Source organism: Pyxicephalus adspersus, chromosome 2, assembly GCF_032062135.1.
Source record: "Pyxicephalus adspersus chromosome 2, UCB_Pads_2.0, whole genome shotgun sequence".
NCBI classification, from domain to species: Eukaryota; Metazoa; Chordata; class Amphibia; order Anura; family Pyxicephalidae; genus Pyxicephalus; species Pyxicephalus adspersus.
In genome coordinates, this window is record NC_092859.1 from 137,148,251 (window position 1) to 137,168,837 (window position 20,587).

Genomic DNA, 20,587 nt, shown 5'->3' on the forward strand with positions numbered 1-20,587 from the left:
TGCAATAAAATAACCTTGCCTGCCTGATCTTGATTTTTTTTATTTTACTTACCTGGTCCCGCCTTCACAAGCACCACCAGCTTCACCCAATTTTCCTCCTGAGTCTCTGGCTCTGGAGTTCGTTCCCAGCAGCCATAATATTTTTTTTTTTAAATTAGTTCATCTTTAAGTTGAGTTTTGAATAAATAAATTTGCTAGACTTTCAAAATAATGTTTTCTATTTTCTTGACTTCCCCTTAAAATGCCTATACAGCAATAATTAAACCACTGTGGGGAAACCCAATGAACTGACAACTGCAGTGTTAAACATTTTCTATTTACAGCTTACAGCAGCCCTGATGCAAAGAATAGTTCAGGATAAGTATTAGACCTTGATCCCTAACTAAAGCTTAACCTTCCTGAGAGATTTACCTCTTTCAACCTCTTGTAACGTGTCAGCTCAGCCAGCAAGAGTTCAGTACACCAATCCTTGTCAAATGGGCTCAGGGAGGGCAGGAGTAACAAACAATACAAAACCAGTTATACTTTACAATAGTACTCACATGACACAAAGTTACACAATTTGAAATGTCCACTGTGCCACAGTATAATGTACATGATAGCATTTGGTATATAAAAGCATGGCTTGCTCCTACTTTCTGCTCATTTACCTGTCTTCTTCTGTCTCTTGAACCCTTACTACTTCCCACCACTACATACCCCCCCTCCTATTGTGTGCTTCTTCCCCCACCTCTTAGATTGTAAGCTCTTCGGGGCAGGGTCCTCTCCTCCTTATGCGTCACTGTCCGTATCTGTCATTTCAACCCCTATTTAATGTACAGCACTGCATAATATGTTGGCACCATATGAATACTGTTGAATATTATTACTCTTAAAATTCTGAGTTGTGTGTAAGTATTTTTTTTAAAGTTTAGCAGTTATTTTTATATTTATTCATTGGTAATTTGTATAATAATATTTTTGTTTTAATATTTTTTATTTCACATTGTTTAATATAGAGAAAGACACAAGGCAAGAAACACCGATGTGGGAGATGTGGGCTTCAAGTTAATAAATATCAATACTTTTAAGGTAAATAAACCTTTTTTAATAATGTAAAACCAAGAAATAACTCAACTATGTTTTATTGACAGCAGTTTTGCGTTCTCCATAGTAAAAATATCTTGCATTCTCTATGTGACATATGTAGCCTGATATTGCTAAACTGGTATTGTAAATCAATGTTTTGTCAACCTTTCCACCCCTGGGGAGCCTTAAAATATTTTTTTCTTCTTGGGTAATCCCAGATTTACCCAATTTATTGAGGGTCATTGGAAAAAAAGCCTCTTAATTGGTGGTCAGTGGAATGAATGCTTCTTATAGTGGTGGCAAGAATATCACCCTATAAACCACATTAGAGTCATGCAGCTGGCCCTACCAAGTGGTGTTGGCCCCAGGACTATGCAGGCACCTTCAAATAGGAGGCCAATCAGCCACAGTTGGACTATCCTCTAGCAACTTTGGGAAGAACCCTGGTGTTCCTCAGTACTCTTCTTGAGAATGGCTCCTGAATGGTTCCTTGGCTAATATGCTAATCAATGAACCTGGGACCTAATGCAGAACAGATAAACCATCATGTGTTTTGGTTTCATGATGATTTCTTATCTTCATACTTGTTACAAGTTAGGCTATGTACACACGTGCAATATTTATCGTTGGAAAGGATCTTTCACAATCCTTTCCAATGCCTAACGACTGCACAATGCATGAACAAGTGGTGTACATACAGCGTCATTCTGCTCTATGGAGAGGGGAGGGGGATAACAAGGGAGTAGCACCCCGCTGCACTGTCTCTTTTCACTTTCATCGTTAGTGGCTCATCGTGGGTGGATAGGATGGACGACGAGCGCTGTACACACGCCAGTTTTTTGTGCGATATCGGCCCTAAGTCAATTATCGGACGAGAACAATTGCACGTGTGTACCTAGCCTTAGAGACCCAATACTAAAGCCCCAAACAGCCTAGCAAGTAGTCTTTTAGGAAGTAAGTCAGCATTGACTTCTACATTACTCTCAATGAAAGTTTCCATTAAGAATCAAAATACTTTTATTGAAACTGGTTTGTACAATTTTATTTACACACAAATGGATATGGTTAGTGAATTAATTACACCAAATAGATACTAAAAGATTTACAATGCAGTCCTAGTGGGTACAGAATAATTTGTTTTTGTGGATCTGTTAAATGTCTTATATTTGTCACAAAATCTAGGATTGAAATTGTGAAGAAGTAAAGATCTTTTATTCCAAAAACTAATATTGTTTAGATTTTTGCGTTGAACATTTATTTATTCTAATATGTTGTATTGACATTGCCTGTTGTACCACTTTAAGTTTTTATCATGAGACTTGTGTGTCACCTGGGGTTATAAGAATCCTTGGTTGAGGAACTTAAAGGTATAGGTCATTTGTTCTGTGTTTATTGGATTTCTGTTCATTCAATCATTAAGGCTCAAAATCAAATCAAAATGTTACCAAGGATGTAGGAATGCCCACTTCCACATTGACATCCACTATTCAAGGAATGCCATGTACCTGCTGACCCCTTCTACCAGCCATCATTTGCTGCATTACACAAAGAACCATTGATATCCACTGAGTCTAAAATAATGTATGTATTTAAAATGGAAATCTTTTATTAAAAAAAATGACACTAGAATTATGATGAGGGAGGTGAAGGAACCAAAGGCAAAATATAAGATGAATAAACATAAGCTTTAAATTACTGCAAAACTAGTAATCAAGCATTTGCCATTATTTTTGCTTGCATCAAACAGGATTTGCCTCAATTTTCAAATAGACCTCCTGGTAGGTAAAAGGGTCTTAAGATGGATGTGCTTTTTATCTTGTGTCCTCATAAAAACATTAACAGTAGACCCCCCCAACACATTTTTATACAGCTTTAAAAGCAAAATCTAAGCTGTAAATGCTGGTTATGCTTGAGTCCTGAGTTTGATTCCTGCCTGGAACACCATGGGCCAAGTTGTAAAACAATGGCACGACCATACAACAGCCACATTGCTGCTATAATGTGTCCCAAAAATCTACTTTATGCTTTCCTTGCCTCAGGACTTTAAAGCAAGTGAAGCTCCTTTTAAAATAATAATGAAGGATAATTCTTTGCAGTGTTGTGCAGAGAACTCTCCAACAGACTCTGCAGGTTCCACACTGCAACCGGCATTTTATGAATGGCTCAAAGAACAGAGCGCGTGGTATGGAGTAAATACTGCAATGCCCTGCAGAGAGTGGATTTCGATATCGGTGAACTGCCCTGATTTCTGCATATTTGCTGATCCTTCATTGTCTAACCACTGGCGGTGGGGCAGGGAGCAGACTTATTGCTTTATTGCAGAACTGCAGCACAGACAATTCAGATCACCATACTGGCAATACAGTCCGACAGAATGGGTGGCAGGTAAAGCAGCCACCATATATGTATTTAAGCTGTGCATTTAGCTGAGCGTGTGAAGTACAACTTTAAATACAGCTAAACACATTCAATATTGTCATACATTGCGTTTAAAACCCCTGAATAACCTTGTCCTTGGATAGAACTGTATTGTGCATTTTCAGGTTTAGTTGCTAATAAGCTGACATTGCTGTACTTTATACAACTTGATTACCAAGTCCTCATTTAGCCTAGAAATTCATCTCCTTTTAGCTGGGATTATCTTGAGAATTCCTTCTGTAAGCAATACAAGTCAAATAATCTAGTAGAGCTTTTACACATAATCCCCTGCTTGCCTCAGATTACGGAAGGGATAATTACATGTTAATTGTAGATGGACTCTGTATGGTGGTTATAATTATGCCTACACAATTCTTTATTTGTTCTTGATGGCCACTTTATCTGGTTGTTTTTTTAATTATTTAAACATTTACATTACCAAATTCTATAGAACAGGTTTCCTTTCAATAGTTATAAACTGCACTGTATAAAGAATGACACTTATAGCAAATGTGTAGTCCAAGCTATAGGTGGAACAATACGGAGAATGTCTCGTCATTTAGAAGATTTGGAAACAGAAGGCACGCAGTCCATGGTTCTTCAGATCCTCTGTAATAATATTCTTTATGTGTAAAGGAATTTCATTATATTATTGTTCAAACACCAGCTTGTTTTCTTCGGTAACACCTAGAATTGTCTCGATTTCTTGCACACAGTCCTGCACATAAGAAAACCAATAACCAGGAAATTAAGAGCCGCACTGTAAATTGATTATTTTAAAAGAGGTAAAATCCTGAATGTGATAAAACTAGCAGAAATTACAAGGGATGGGCAGAATATTTAGAGTCATGTAACCATCAATGATGATTTGTTTTAAACAAGAGCTCCCAGGTTAGCCAATAATCTGTCCGAGGGGCTTCTATTACACCTTCTAAAAAGTTCCAGTGTATTCAATGAACAGTCACATTATTCTGTTGAGATGATAGATCTCCTTACAGACAGCTGAATTACAGTGCTGGCTCTGCAGAAAGAATGAGGTGTCAATGCAGAGGGAAGGGAGAATCATGGAAATGGGTGCTAGGTGAGTAAACCCAAAAAACATCAATGCCAAGTATATATGCCAAATGCTAAATAGTGTCCTATTAAATGAGGTACCTTTTTTGAAAGAGCTGCAAGGATTTTTTTTGCTGCACCCCCCGGATGTTCATTTTGGCACAAAACCTGCTGTTTTCTTGATACACCTTTGATGCCAATGCTGATGCCTACTGTGTTCACAGACACCAATGCTGGGGGTTATTATTGTGTTCATTGACATCAAATGCTGGAGGCCATTTCTGCCTCCACTGGCACCACTGCTGGGAGTTATTATTGTGATCACTGACAGCAATGCTGTGGGTTAATATTCCATCAACTGAAACATTTTTTGGGTTATTATTACATCTACTGACACCATTTCTAGAGTTATAATTGCATTCACTGATAGCAAAGCTGTGGGTTAATTTTGTATTCACTGACAATTACAAGGCTTACTGTACTTCTACTTTCTTTTCAATGTACCCCTTGGAACTTTTTTCTATAATTAAGCAAAAAGAGCGAAATGTGCCACAAGCTCATGTGAAAATTTGTCAGTATATTACTCTAGGTCACATTTTAATATTCATGAAGCCAGCATTATAAAAAATTGTTGGAATTACTTGCACAGTATGAACTGGAAAAGCACCCAGGCCGAATGTAGGCAAGAGGGGATCTACCTGGAGCTGTATGATATCTGTTTGTTCTGTTTAGGAAAAAAGTTTGACAAATGGGGCCTGATTTATTAAAGCTCTCCAAGACTACAGAAGATACACTTTCATCAGTGAAGCTGGGTAATCTAGAAAACCTGGGATGGATTTCTTCAAAGCCATTGCTATTTACTAGCAATTGTTTTGAATCCTGGACCAGATCCATTCCAGGTTAGCTGAATCACCCAGCTTCACTGATGAAAGTTTATCCTCTCCAGCCTTGGAGAGCTTAAATAAATTAAGCCCCATCTGCCAAGCTTTTACCTAAACAGAACGTTACCTATCTTTAGGAGGCAGTCCAACTCAATGACTGGTTTAGACCTGTGGAACAGTGCCCCAAATCACAGGTAAGGTAAGTCAATTACAGACAACCTCTAAAAGTACACAAGAAACCATCTTAGCTATTCACCTCCATAGACAGAGGGTTATCTTTTTTTATTTTATTTTTCCTGTATATTGTTCAAGGATGACAGTACAGTTATATAAATTTGCTAGATTGTTATATACCTGCAACCCTAACATCCTATAAACTTATCAGCCATTAGCTATGTTATCTTGATGCAGGTGACCTCCCTATATAAATCATCGCATTGTTCTATGTAATCCTCCCTATGACTCCCAGTGATAGGAGCCTCGTGCCGATCATTAACTGCCTGTTTTTCTTGTAGGACAGTAATTACCAGAAACAGAAAGATGCTTTCATGAAGAATGGAGCTCTCCTGTCCACTTTCCTTACCAGTGACTTGTGAAACAGAGCTGAAATCGTTAGTTAATTAACAGCTCACCTTGAAATTAGTTTCTCCCTGCATTTTAGGCGCTGATATTTCTTGATGGATGATGAACAGATTGCGAGCAAAGGTCATCAGAGCTCCCTGGAGGTCCTCAGCAATGCTCCTTGTAATGAGATTCAGATAGAAGCAGGTCAGGGTTGTAATATACACGTTAATTTACCTTTCATTCTCGAACATGTTTATTTCTGTTACTATCTCAGTAGACTTGCATTAGAATATCCATCCACAGTCCATTCACACACTGCAAGCCATGCAAAAATAAGTTATGATATGTTATTTACAGTTAACTATGCAATCTCCTTTAGGTTATTTACATTAAAATCATCAAGTTCCAAAGTAAATACAGCTATTAGTACTTATTTACATTGTACAACCACAAACTAAATATGTCCTGAATTTATTGTTTAACAATGGGCCTATTCCTATTAGTCTTTTTATTTTTAACATTCTTTTCATTATGGAAATCTGTGATCTCCAGGTACCAAAACTTTACTTTCAAGATGAAAAAAATGTTTATCTAGTTAGCAGTCATTAATACAGTTCATATTGCTTAGACCACTTTGAAGTGGTGGAAAAATGTGGGCCAGTGACAGCCTGTGCCTGTACAGTCCTAGTAAATTAATTCTGTCTTTCACTGTACTCCTTCAGGAATGCACCAACACATAACAAATAGCATTTTTATGTCTGTGTGCTTTGTTGAATTATATAGCTGGAAATATTGCAGTTATACATGTTTATTAATATTGATGTGCATGTGGCTTAAAGAAAAGCAGACTCAACTAGGTTCTCAATAATAAAGCCTCAACCTACCTACAATTTTGGTACCTGATTATATTAGATTTATATTTGTGTGTGTGCGTACACCCTTGCATTTATGTCAGGAAATTCTCCCACAAAATGCTTTGGTATTGTCATGTTTATTCTTTTTGTTGGCACTGGAAGAACACAAAAAAGCAGGGAAAGAGGGACAAAATTATTGGTACCTCCAACACTCTTTGGAAGATAAAACTGATGTTAATTTCTGATTTGGCCATGACTGTATATATTCCTTGATTTTAAATTACAGTATGGCTTGAGAGTTATGGGTAACAAGTCAACAAGTCTGCCTGACCCCTCCGCACTGAGGGTTCCCTGGTAAAAAAATCAGATACCTAATTTTTATCAAGCCCACAATTTTATTATTTTAGGACTGTTGCACTAAAATAATCATCACCAGTTCATTTTTAGGTCTAATAGCATTTTGATGTTAGATGTAAGTGGCAACATTTGCAGCTATAGTGTAATCAGTTTTTTTGTAGATGCACACAACAGTGTGTTAGACCAGACATTGTTATTTTATTCAGGTAACAGTAAACAGTAACTTTTGCAGATAGACCTAGTACTATATGCAGGACATTGGATGGATGGCCTTGGCTCTCATCTGATCAATAAGGTCATACTGCAGAAGTGACCCACAGTCAGTGGTAGTATACTCACAGCATTCCTATTCGATGCCTTTTCAGGTTTTCTAACAGCACAAACACTGATCCTTGCTTCTCCTGACAAAGAAGAGGAAAATGGGACACAATCTAAATAAATTAATCAGTCAATATTTATTAACTTCCTAAGACAACATGATGCCATTTTACATAAAGGACAATGTCAAAGGTAAGCAGTTGACCTTGCGCAAGTATATAATGTCTATATATTGCTTAGCTAACATTCAGTACAAAGATTTGCCCCAACACATTGACTAAGAGAAAATGTATGCACATAGATAATATATGTTCTCATATATACATATATTTACAGCATATATACAGAAAGGTTTATACAGTATTAGGATTTGGCATATGAGTGTTTCTCAGGACAAAGCAGAGCACATGGGCATATCAGCTGTGCATGAAGCAGAGAAGAGAAGATATTACTATTACTATAGAAAGGGCTGCTTATGGGCAGCTTATGCTGCAACATGTCTGATCACAGACCACAGCAAATAATAAAATGAATAACAAAGTACAATATTTTAATAATTATCCTAACATGATTAGTATGAAATATTTATGAAATATGAATATAAATAATTTTTTATGGGCTCATGCAAGAACATATGTTGCTTTGTGACATTGGACCTGATTTATTAATGCTCTCCAAGGCTGGAGAGAATACACTTTCATCTGTGAAGTTAGGTGATCCAACAACCTGGAATGGATCTGGTCCAGGATTCAAAACATTTGCTAGCAAATTACTTTGAAGAAATCCATTACAGATTTTCTGGATCACCCAACTTCACTGATGAAAGTGTATTCTCCCCAGCCTTGAATAGCTTTAATAAATCAGACCCACTGTGTACAAATCCATAAATGATACAGTCACCCAGCCTTACCTTTACATCATATCCAATGCCATGGGCTTTGCACATCTGGAAGAAAACATTGTAATACACAAGGGATAGGTTTGTGTGAACCAGACGTGTGCTGAGAACAGCGAATCGGCTGCAAGCCAAGGGTGCCTGAAAAACAAAATATAATTCCTAAAGACACTTTAACTAAGCCATTACATTCAAGTGACCCCCCCCCCCCCCCTTTCCTTGTTAAATTGCTAAAGAAAGCTTTTAATTATTTTAAAAAAACAGCATAACTATGCAAAGCTTTATAGAACAGAAAGCAATACAATAAGGTGGCATATTGACTTGTTTTTGGAGGTGCTGGCCACCTGGTTGTATTGTTTAGTGTGATGAATCTGCACCTGCTAAGGGTTGTGCCTGTCCCAAAACACCTGATAGGCTCGTACCAGGTCAGTGGCCAAGGTAGAGAAATGGACAAGGATCTGTAACATCAAATCAGTAACGGAAGCTGCCATACATGTCTACAACTGGTTGTAAATCGAGAAACCTAACCCACTCAACAATAAACAATAGCAAAGCCCCTATCTCTTAGCTGTTTGTGCCTTGGAGTTGAAGGTGCATTCTGCAGGACTGTCATTCTGATCGTCCTTTTCCTAATCAATGGGTCCCTTTTAAGTGACTACTGGGTGTCCTGACATGTCTTATATGAGGGATACACATTTACATAATCATGTTGGCTTTACAAAAAGACTGATCCTATCACCTCACTGCAGTAATAAAGGCTCTATTCTCTGAGAAAGAAACAGAAATGTAAGTTACTGAAAGAAATAAAATTGCCATATATAACTATACCTCCATCTAATAAAACGTCATTACTGCAAAGTCACAATTTACTATACAGTAACCTCTTAACACAATGCAGATAAAGTAATTTTTGTTGTTAAAGGTATGAAGGTTCTTTAAAGCTCATGTGTAGGCATTTCCTAGCAATACTTGCTGCTTGTCTTTTAAAACACTGCACAATTTTTTTTTACACAACTCCAAAAAAAGTGGTGTTTATTCGGGTGTTATAACGCACAAGAGAGAGACAGTTATAGGCTCAGCTATCACATAGGAGACAAACCGCTGGTGTTTACTGAACGGAAACACTGGTACATAAGTGGTCCCTGTCCATGTATCACAAAGGACATTGAATGATTTGCTACATAAAAATGGTGAAGCTTGTTCTCATAGTGTCCCACAGGAACACATTGTGCACACTGCTCTTTATGGCTCTCTCTGATCAATACCTTTTATAGGCTGTAATCCAAAACCTTTGTGAGGAACCAAAGAGCAGCGTATCGATGGCTTGGTTTTACAGCTGACCTGCTCTACTGCGCACCCGATGTTTACACGGCCTCCTCCCGCCTGACAATTAAGGGAAAAAAATGTTTTGTTTCCCTGCCAAGTGGATATTTTCTAGGGTTTACATCATTCTCTATACACTCTGAGTGACAAACTTATTGAACAGAAAAGAATTAACACCCAATTAGGTGGCCTATTTATCCTTACATCAAGGACATTTTAAGGAAAAACTCTGCCAAAAAAGATTGTGAAATTTTTGTGGAGCATGGCAAGATTTGAGCTTGGTGTTATCCAACCAAATGGTTCAAAATATTTCTACAGAGAAAGCACCTGAAGACAGAGAAGAAAACCATTGTGTTCTACGTTCTCTAGTAGACTAAGGAGGGATTCACTGTAGCAAGTAACCTCAAGAAAGTTGTCTGAAAAGCTGAGCTTGCCCATTAAGTTATGCCAGGGCTAAGACAAGCAAAATCAATCAGTTTCTAAATGAGAATGGATACAAACTGATTGATTTTACCTAAAGAATTGATCACAGATAGTGCTTGTGCAAAAGGATAAATGGATATTACCTGATGTGGTGTTTAGGAATCAAATACATCATGTCATTAACAATGAAAACAGCTGCAAGACACACATCTTTTATTACAAATGTAATCAGCCACCGAGGTACTGACAATGATTCAAACCAAATGTGATAAAAATAAAAGTACAACAGTACATACAAAGAAAGCTGATGGAAGAAGAGTAAAGTCTTGATAAAGGTTAATATTGAGTTCGACTTCTGAAACAGTAAAAAGCTTTATTTTGGATTGACTGCAACACTATATAATAAGGTGGAAGCAGATATGGCCAATCAAATTAGGTCCACCAACAAATCTTATGCAGCTTGCATCCTGTACTAAAAAGTAAAAATCTAAATGGAATGTTTGAAACTGACTGTCAACAAAATAATGCTTTGCTGGGTCTTAACATTTGGAAATGAAGCTTGGTTGCTGACTATTGAGAAGATAATGGAAAAATAAAATATTGAGGAGGATCTTCCAATAAGGGGAAGATATAGTGGGATAAAAATGATGAAGATATTAGAGACTATGAACGTAGAATTAGAATTAGCATTTAAGGTTAGACGTGTTGCATGGTTAGGAAATATTCAACGAATAAAGGATGGTAAATATCCAAAGTAGGCTCCAATGGGACAGCTGGGTGGAAGGAGAAATAGAGGTTTGTCTTTGTGTGATTCCTAGTCTAAGAACACAAGCCCCACACTGCGACCTTAAAAGAGTTATTAAAAGAGTTGTTTAATGTAGGTTTATCGTAAAAGGTTGGGATATCTTAGTAAAGAACATTGGAAAGAGAATGTTGCTGAAATCCAACCCCAATTCATCCAAATTGTTTTCTCCGTCTGCATGTATCCCATCAGCATATATGCATGCAGGAAAACTTGAGTGGCTCTTACTGCTCACTGCCCACATTCATAGTAAAGTTACTATTGAAAAAGGGATAACAAAAGGTGACATTGCTGTCATTGTGACAACTTCCTTTTTTTTACTTGGTGATGGGAAAAGTGAGTGCTTGTGATGTATATTACCACACAGATGATTTTGCACCCTTGATCTGGTGGTAATTCGATAAGTGATTGCTTGTGAGCAATGTTACCCCACAGATGATTTTGCACCCGATGCATGTTACCCCACAGAGGATTTTGCACCCTTGCTCTGGTGGTAATGGGAGCAGTGGGTACTTTTGAGCAATGTTACTCCACAGATCATTTTGCACCCTTACTCTGGTGGACAATAAGCCGTAACAGCTTGAACCCTGGCACCAGTTCTATGAAGACTCCAAGCTAATCACGTTTATAATATTAGTAGAATTAATATCACCCATAGCTAAAGTCATTAACATGCAGAGGGGGGGACCATAAGAAGTGTATTCCAAAAGCTGTTGATTTGCAGTGGGGGAGTAGAAACTAGAGGAGCATTTGATAGAATAATCCATGTCTCTGTTTAACAAGCGTGAAGCAGGATGGGGCCTCAGTGATGGAACGCCATTGTTTAAGGGTTGGCATCAGACTGAAAGAATTGCTCTTGCTGGGTCTTCGCAGTCCGTACACTGGCATAATGAAGAGTCTTGTAAATTATTAATGCTGTGCTTATTTAGCCTCATCTATCTCGCAGATAATGAGTGATTGGTTTTATACATAATTACAGGAGCGGCAGCACTAAGAAAATGTATTCTTTTATTGAAGTGGGTGCATAAACAGAGAAAAGCGGGCGTTAATCTAGAGAGACCCTGAAAGGTAACAACATAGCGAGTCACACTACAGTGCGTCTTACTGAAGGGGAAGATGGGAGTTTAAATGGAAGATCAGCGGGAGCACAGGAGGCCAATATGAGTGTGAACAAAAGTAATAAAATGCAAGAAATAATAGCTATAATCATGTACATGGTGCTGGGACATATCTAAAGTTGCTGACATGAAATGATTTTATTAATACTGAAAGATAGATTACACAGACAATATCATCATTCACTGATATTTAAATGAATTGGAACATCTATTTAGTGTATGAAACAAGGACGAAACAAAATCATATTACCAAGGGTTCATAAATTGATTAAGCCAACCAATCAAGAAGCAGGATGTGCAAAGATATACTAAACCCTAGAAAAACTACAAGTTTGATAACAAACGTATTGCGAATATAGAAAGTGAACTCTTTTAATGAGTGTGTTTGAATATCTGTCACATCTGAAAAGCTACCAGGCTTCCATGTGATCTGTTGTCCGAGATGTCCTTCTAGTTTTGTTTGTCCACCTATGATCACATCCCAAGTATATATTATGAGTAATATTCTTAACTTTTAGAGCTCTGGAGAGAAGATGTAAAATCTCCACACCGAAAGTTACTTTTTAATTTGGACAGTTATAAAAAATTAGTAAATGAAGACAACGAAATACAGATTGATTGAGTAAACTTAATGGCATGTGGTAGAAGAAGAAGGAATTTAGATTCTATGGATCAGTAGAGCATGTTGTCAGTCCAATGGCTACGAATCTTTCATACAGTTCCCAACAGCATGAATTAGGTAAATAGGAGTACTTCAACATGTATTGTAATGGATCAAAGACGTTTTTGGGGAAGGATGAATAATAATGAAACAGCCTTATGCTGCTCTAGGTTTGGTCTATGGTGGTTAACCAAAAATGCAGGTCTGATTAGGAGTAGATTGATTATACACAACTATGGTGTCTATTATAACAGGGCAAACTGGGTGTTTGCCATAACATTATGTTTTTCATACACAAATAAGGCTAATTTTATGTTCACCCATTTATATTAGTAAATCTGAAAAAATTACCACTTTTTAGCACATTCAACTCTAACCCCTTAATAAGAAAGTAGACCAGCAGCTTTCAAAGACTTTAACAGTGACCATGCCATCAAAAATTGTGATTGTTTTTTTAATTCAAGTGATTGGAGTTTGTGATCACAAACTGAGGGTAAAAAAATATGGCGATTAAAGCATTGTTGATCAGCACCGCATTAAATCTGATCGCTCTTTATATACAGTTAGGTCCATAAATATTTGGACAAAGGCAACTTTTTTTCTAATTTTAGTTCTGTACATTACCACAATTAATTTTAAATGAAACAACTCAGATGCAGTTGAACTGCAGATTTTCAGTTCGGTGGGTTGAACAAAAAGATTGCATAAAAATTTGAGGAACTAAAGCCTTTTTTTTTTACACAATCACTTCATTTCAGGGGCACAAAAGTAATTGGACAATTGACTCAAAGGCAATTGCATGGGCTGGTGTGGGCAAATCCTTCGTTATGTCATTATCAATTAAGCAGATAAAAGGCCTGGAGTTGATTTGAGGGCGGGGGGTGCTAGTATGTGGAAGATTTTGCTGTGAACAGACAACATGAGGTCAAAGGAGCTCTCCATGCAGATGAAAAAAGCCATCCTTAAGCTGCAAAAACAGAAAAAACCCAATCCGAGAAATTGCTACAATATTAGGAGTGGCAAAATCTACAGTTTGGTACATCATGAGAAAGAAACAAAGCACTGGTGAACTCGGCAACGCCAAAAGACCTGCCATGGTGAAGAGAAACCCCTTCACAACAGCCAACCAAGTGAACAACACTCTCCAGGAAGTAGGCGTATCAATATCCATGTCTACCATAAAGAGATGACTGCATGAAAGTAAATACAGAGGGTGCACTGCAAGGTGCAAGTCACTCATAAGCCTCAATAATAGAAAGGCTAGATTGGACTTTACTAAAAACATCTAAAAAGCCAGCACAGTTCTGGAAAAACATTCTGTGAACAGATGAAACCAAGATCAACCTTTACCAGAATGATGGCAAAAAAAAAGTATGTAGAAGGTGTGGAACAGCTCATGACCCAAAGCATAGCACATCATCTGTAAAACATGGCAGAGGCAGTGTGATGGGCGTGCATGGCTGCCATGGCACTGGGACACTAGTGTTTATCCATGATGTGACACAGGACAGAAGCAGCCGAATGAATTCTGAATGAATGTGAGCCCACATAATACAAATAATGGTGCAATTGCTGCAGTGAGATAAAAACTAACTAAGTACAGAGCATACATTTTCAGAAACAGAAAGGATGATGTGGATATTATAAAGGAACAGGGAACCTGTGGTTATAACAGCAGCAAACTGACAAATCAATAAATAAGGAAAGCAGCAAGTGCACACTGTGGTCCTGATTTACTAAAGCTCTCTAAGACTGGAGCATCATACACTTTCATCAGTGAACCTGGGTGATCAAAAAAACATGGAATGGATGGTACAGGAATAAAAATATTTGCTAACAAATAGCAAATAACTTCAGTAAATCCTCCCCATGATTGCTGGATTGCCCAGCTTCACCAAAGAAGGTGTATCCGCTTTATTAATGAACCTGTGAGTATGAACAATGGGCAGTAAATGCTGACAGTGTGTACAAGCAGGGATAGTGGGTATAGAAACTGATTTATTAACTTTCATCAGTGAAGCTGAATGATCCAGCAAAACATTTGCTATTTGTTAGCAAGTGTTTTCAATCCTGGACCAGATCCATTCCAGGTTTGCTGGATCATCCAACTGATGAAAGTGTATCCTCTGCAGCCTTGGAGAGCTTTATTAAATCAGACCAAATGATTGTAGGAAAGGCCAGTGATCAATGAGTAAGGATAATGAATGAACAAACAGTAAAGGTGATCAGTGTGTACAAGAAGGAAGTGTGGACAGTGTGTATTTTCACCTCTGCTGTTAGAGCCTGGTGTCTGGAACGTTCCATTTTCCTAAAAGTAGATGGTACATTTAGTTGACTATTTGTGCAATCCAACGTCCCATTGGTCAGATACAGCAGAAGTTGAGTCATGGCCAGCTGGTCACTGTAGCACAGGTCTAAGTCAGTGGCCCAAATCTAAATAAAGCAAGAACAAAGAATCACATCACAGAAGCCATTGTGCCTTGCATGTGGTTAGTAGCAGATCACATATTCACATACAGTTTAATTGCTGAATAATAAAAGCTAGTATAAACATGTAGCTGTTATTAATATCTGCTAATATCACAGCTTATATAATGGTCAGTCTGCAGATAAGAAGGATCCTCTTCAAGCAGATTGGTGGAATTTGCATATGTATTATGCATTGTGGAAGAAGTGTGCTATTGATTGCACAAATATTTTTTCTTTGGTATTTAAAACATATAAGGTCTGCAATGCACCCCTGAGATATCCAGGACTAAATGTTGATTCACAGTCGGCCTGATATGACATTGACAAGGTCACACAGAGCAGAAACACTTGTTACAATTCAGAGGTCAGCTTCTCAGCATGTTTAGGTGTCTGTGCCATTCAACACACTGACATCTGTCCTGATCAGTAGCTGATGTGGGGTCAGGTTTGGGGTCTTTACTCTCTGTGTAACCTGCCAGCAGAACAACCCTCTCCGCACACTGCGCAGAGTCACTGGTGTAAGCGGCGGATGTTAAATGGCATCATTATAACATTATTAAGGGGTCAGCCAGTGCCTGCCTCTTGCTAAACTCCTGCTAATTTCTGAATCATATTCACAAGCAAATGCCCTCTAAATGAATCACTGCCGAGACACTCTTTAATAACCAACTGGCAGGAATCTGCTGAGCTATTAAAGATACAATCCGTCATCATAAGGATCTGCTTCAGGGGGCAAGGGAAGTGCTAAATGGCAGCTGGTAACGTGCGGTCCACAAGAGGCTTGTCAGCTTCTGTTATTTAGGGATGGACAAACATGCCAGAAAACTGGAAACTGACACTACTGACCATATTATCTAAATAGTGCTAGTAGGAAAATGGGCTTTGTTTTTAGAAAGATACTGGTGTTCTGAGTATATCAGTATATTGACATTCACTAATTTTATAGGGGGGCAAGTGACTGAGCTCTACATGTGTGCTCATGGTAGCTATACAAGTGATAATACAGCATATCTGCTTTATATTAGGAAGGATGGGGGATTTAGTGAGATTTGATGGATCAGCATAGGTAATATTACAGACACAATGTTGGGAGATCTTTTCATTAGGCTGACTATTAATGAAATGATTTTCACCAGCCATGCAATTATTTCAAGCATTGCTATAGGGTTGGTGAGAAATAGATTGTATTTTCAGTAATCATCACACTTCTAAAAAGATCAGCAACTGACAAAGAACCACTCTGTTCACAACACTTGCTTCTTCTGGAGATTCAAGTAGAATTGTGCGATTTGTGGTAAAAGATATCTAGAGGGTAGGTAGAAGCCTCAGATGGTTCATAGGTAATGCAATACTTGGGCCAAAGGTATATTGTAAAAACTGGGATTGGATTATCTAAACAATAATGATTTTTATTTTAGGATGTCCCTAGCACTTTTGATCAAGTTACTCAAGGTAGGCTCCATACACAGTGAGTGACATGGGGGTATGATAGGTGGGCCATTATTCTCCAAGTTCTTCTCTCCAAGTGTCAGACCCTGGGCTTCCAGCAAACAAAACACTTTGCCATGCCCATACAGGTCAAGCAATTCAAGCAAGTTATTCTTCTTTTGAATGTAAGGTATGACTGGTTCACCTCAGTACTAATACTCAGTTTAGGTGTGAGTAGATTTATTAATGCTCTCCAAGACAGGAGAAGATAGATTATCAGGGGTGAACCAGGGTGATCTAGCAAACATGGAATGGGTCTCATAAAATCATTTGCTATTATTTGGCAAATGTTTTCAATTATGGACCAGGTCTAGTCAAGGTTTGCTGGATCACTCAGGTTCTCCCATAATTGTCCATTCTCTCTAGTCTTCAAGAGCTTTAATACATCAGGCCCAGTCAGTCTACACACAGGTGCCCAGTCGGATTCTAAAAAGTACATACAGCCAGTGTAAGTTATTTAGTCTGAGAATAAGTGACCACATATAGCATAAGTAAGAATCTAAGGGTAAGCACACAAACTCAAGCAAAGTACAAGTATACATAGCCAGTGTGAGCGTAATATACTGTAATCTATTCAACTGTAAGAACAAGGACATGACTGGTAAATGACATGTAAATGATAAAAACTTTATGTTAAAACATAACTTTATGGTAAAAGAATAACTGCTTATAGATGGGTCATATGAACATTGTAGAGTTATTGCCTATTCTAAATTTTAATATTGAAGACAACTTACCTGCTGCTCAAGACTTTGAGGGTCTATAAATGTTACAAGTTCCACAGACAGATATCCAAGCACACCACGCATTTTGCAGGCTTCTCCAATGCGATTGCAGATTGATTCCAGCATACTGGGGGGTACTGAACACTGAGGAACAGAACTACCTATACATTGCAGGGGAGTGTTACCATGTATCTGATCCCCACAGGAAACCATCTGGATTTCTCCTCCTGGGTTAATAAGCAGGTCTACAGTAAGGCAGGTAATACTCTCCGCTGGAGGGTAAGCTTCAATTACTCCACCTAGAAAACAAAACAAAGAGACTTGTAAAGAGAATTACATTTATTAAATACCAATACAAATAAGTTGTCTTTGGCTGGTATTGATAAACTGATCAAAGTTGAACTTTAAGGCAGATATAAAAACCTAGCTCTGTAATCATCGATAAATTATTTATGGTGTAATTTCCTGAATATCAATCAATATCAGCTCTTTGCAGTTTCCATATTGCAGATCGGGGGTGTGAAAGGAAGAAGCAGTACAAGGGGCTGACATAAAGAATGCTGATAGGGGGGACAAAATTGGAGGTAAGCTCATCATTGTTCTACATTTCCTTTCACTGACACAGAATAGGACAGGTCCAGGATGCCTCGGCTCAGATAAGTGGGGTAAATGAAGCCAGCCATCACACAGAGGGCATGTAGTATCAGAAAAGTACTACTGGGAAAATCTCTGTATCAAACATGAATATTACAGTAAAAGTTTGCATTGCAATCGGATGGCATTTTGTAATTATTAATGGAAGTTTTTGCAACACTATCATCAAAAAAATTTTTTAAAAGCCATAGCCAAAATCAAATCAAATAACATTATACTTACTGGTAACCAACTGAATTCTCTTTACAGAATATCATATAAAAGAGGTAAACTAACTGCAGTATTTTTGGACCTATGAAAGAACTGCCTGTAATACCCAATAAAGTTCCACTTTCCATATTCCCAGTTATGATTGCTGGTTGCTTTACAATAGAAAAACTTTAATTGTAATGCATTCCTCAACAGTTCCAAAAGATATAAATCCAGTTTGTGTGCAGCTAATGGGTTTTATAAACCCTCCAAAATCCCCTTGTAAAGGTAGAAGTGATAGAATCACTCTTCTGCACATAGCCTGTGTAGAGATCAGAGGTGTTGGTGGAGTCCAGTAGGTGCACCCACTACAAGCTGCCTGCAGAAAACTACAGGCAGGCAGATTTAGGACCAATCACCCTGCACAGGGAAATATATGAACTGAGTGGTCTTTACTATAATACACTTCCACACAAAGGGCCTGATTTATGAAAGCTCTCTAAGGCTGGGGAGGATGCACTTTCAGAAGTGAAGCTGGGTGATCCATAAAACATGGAATAGATTTTTAAAAATCATTTGCTATTTGGTAGAAATTGTTTTGAACCAGATCCCTTCCAGGTTTGCTGGATCACCTAGCTTTACTGATGAAAGTGTATTATTTCCAGCCTTGAGAGCTTTCATAAATCAGGGTCAAAGTCAGCACACAAGGAGTTATTTCACACTGGAATACTGAAAGGATCTGGTAAGAAAAAAACATTTAGATTCAAATAAGAGTTCACATCTCTTGTATGTAGAATACCTGAATATTTCTTAAGGTTGGAGTTCAGACTTAAAAATTAGAAAAAATAATGTTCACATTTAAATGCCAGATTTGTTGTCACTGTTTCAAGGAGATAGAAAAGTTGATGTTAAACCTACTGATAGTAAACCAACAAACCATGGCCAGTCTACATTGCCACCACTGTCTATGGTCATAGGAATACTCATTATTACCCCTTATAACAGACAATCCCAAATCCAGGTCTATCCTCAGCAAAGTCATTTGGAGTTTAATATACTTACCATGGCTCACTAGAGTCTGTAGAAATCTCCCCCATGTAGGATAGCGCTTTCTGTTGACTGGTTGTGCGTAGTATTCCAAAACCTGCGGAAGTTCTTCTGTGATCTGCTTTAAGACCTTTTCCTGGGACAAGAGGAAGACTAATGTGAAAAACAATTTAATTTTACCAATACAATAATGTAAGTGCACCAGTGATCACCAAGTAAGTAATATTTTAGGATGCAAAAGAAAAAGCAAACCTAATTGGTTACTATTTGTTCTTTTTTCTCTGAGCTACTTTAAAACTAAATTCCAGGCAGATGAAAAATGTATTAATAGATGCAGTTATGTAAGTATTATATAATCCGGAAACTAGTAATTATCCCTGCTTTTAATTTGATTTCATCACTTCAGACCAGGAGAGGAGTGGTAACAAAAAAGGGGCAATTCGGTATCCTGAAAAACATGCAGATGGAAGCAGGGAGATGACCTTATTCTGCTTCTGCTCCTTCACTGTTCAATTATAAATATATTCAATCAAATATTAGCTTATACATATTTTAATGATGTATGTAATAGAATATCTAGATTTCACCTTTAATATAATGATACAAACAAAAAAAAAACATTTAAATTGATTGTTTGGAATGTAACAGCTGTATAGATTCTTCTGAAGTCTTCTATAAGAAATTGCCAATTTCTGAACAGATATATTCATTTCTAGAGAAGCTTTGTGTGTTTCTGTGTATTTGTAAAGAATCGTAAATTCCTAACTGTATACTGTATAGTATGAGTAGTTTAGTGTTTGGATCACACCAACCTTTTATTCACTGAATGCCAGTAACAATGCACTTTATGTCAGTTTTTATATGGAGACACTTTACAATGTGCTTAGAGGTCAGTTTCTAAAAATAAATGGCTGCTAAGTGACCCACATGTGTGGTTAAGCTAGACAAGACACTTAAATGTCCATTGAAATTGCTGCAACCTACACCTAAAGTTTGGGGAAATATTCACTGTATGTTATTTAAAGTGCGCTTGTGCCAAGATAATGGACATTTAAATATTTAAATATAGTTGTCCAGGAGTAAAAATAGATTTAAACATGGAAAATAAATTTCTCTATAATGCCTGCAGCTACAGAGGTCAGTGAGAAGCTTTTTATTATTATTATTATTATTATTAACCACCTGAGCGTTACACTGAGGTCTAGATTTCTGTACCAAAAGCGTTACAGGTTTTCATGAAATTTTTTTTTTTAAATTGTAGACCTGTAACTTACAGAAAT

The 20,587-nt window shown here is 37.6% G+C and overlaps 2 protein-coding genes across 4 annotated transcripts in view; both read right to left on the reverse strand.

Annotated features, from left to right (window-relative positions):
* C2H15orf61 (chromosome 2 C15orf61 homolog) overlaps window positions 1-90 on the reverse strand; it is a 15,688-nt gene extending 15,598 nt beyond the window's left edge. Inside the window, exon 1 of the mRNA XM_072402592.1 lies at window positions 53-90. The gene's annotated coding sequence lies outside the window, so the exon portion shown is untranslated. The remainder of the gene's footprint in view (window positions 1-52) is intronic.
* Window positions 91-1,774: 1,684 nt separating this feature from the next.
* IQCH (IQ motif containing H) overlaps window positions 1,775-20,587 on the reverse strand; it is a 68,027-nt gene continuing 49,214 nt past the window's right edge. For all 3 annotated transcript variants that reach the window (XM_072402595.1, XM_072402593.1, XM_072402596.1), the window contains 7 exons: window positions 19,323-19,443; window positions 17,430-17,716; window positions 15,004-15,168; window positions 8,424-8,549; window positions 7,535-7,596; window positions 6,053-6,161; window positions 1,775-4,204 (listed from right to left, as the gene is read on the reverse strand). In XM_072402595.1, coding sequence (XP_072258696.1) covers window positions 4,136-4,204; window positions 6,053-6,161; window positions 7,535-7,596; window positions 8,424-8,549; window positions 15,004-15,168; window positions 17,430-17,716; window positions 19,323-19,443 — 939 coding nt within the window. In that variant the 3' untranslated portion in view covers window positions 1,775-4,135. The remainder of the gene's footprint in view (window positions 4,205-6,052; window positions 6,162-7,534; window positions 7,597-8,423; window positions 8,550-15,003; window positions 15,169-17,429; window positions 17,717-19,322; window positions 19,444-20,587) is intronic.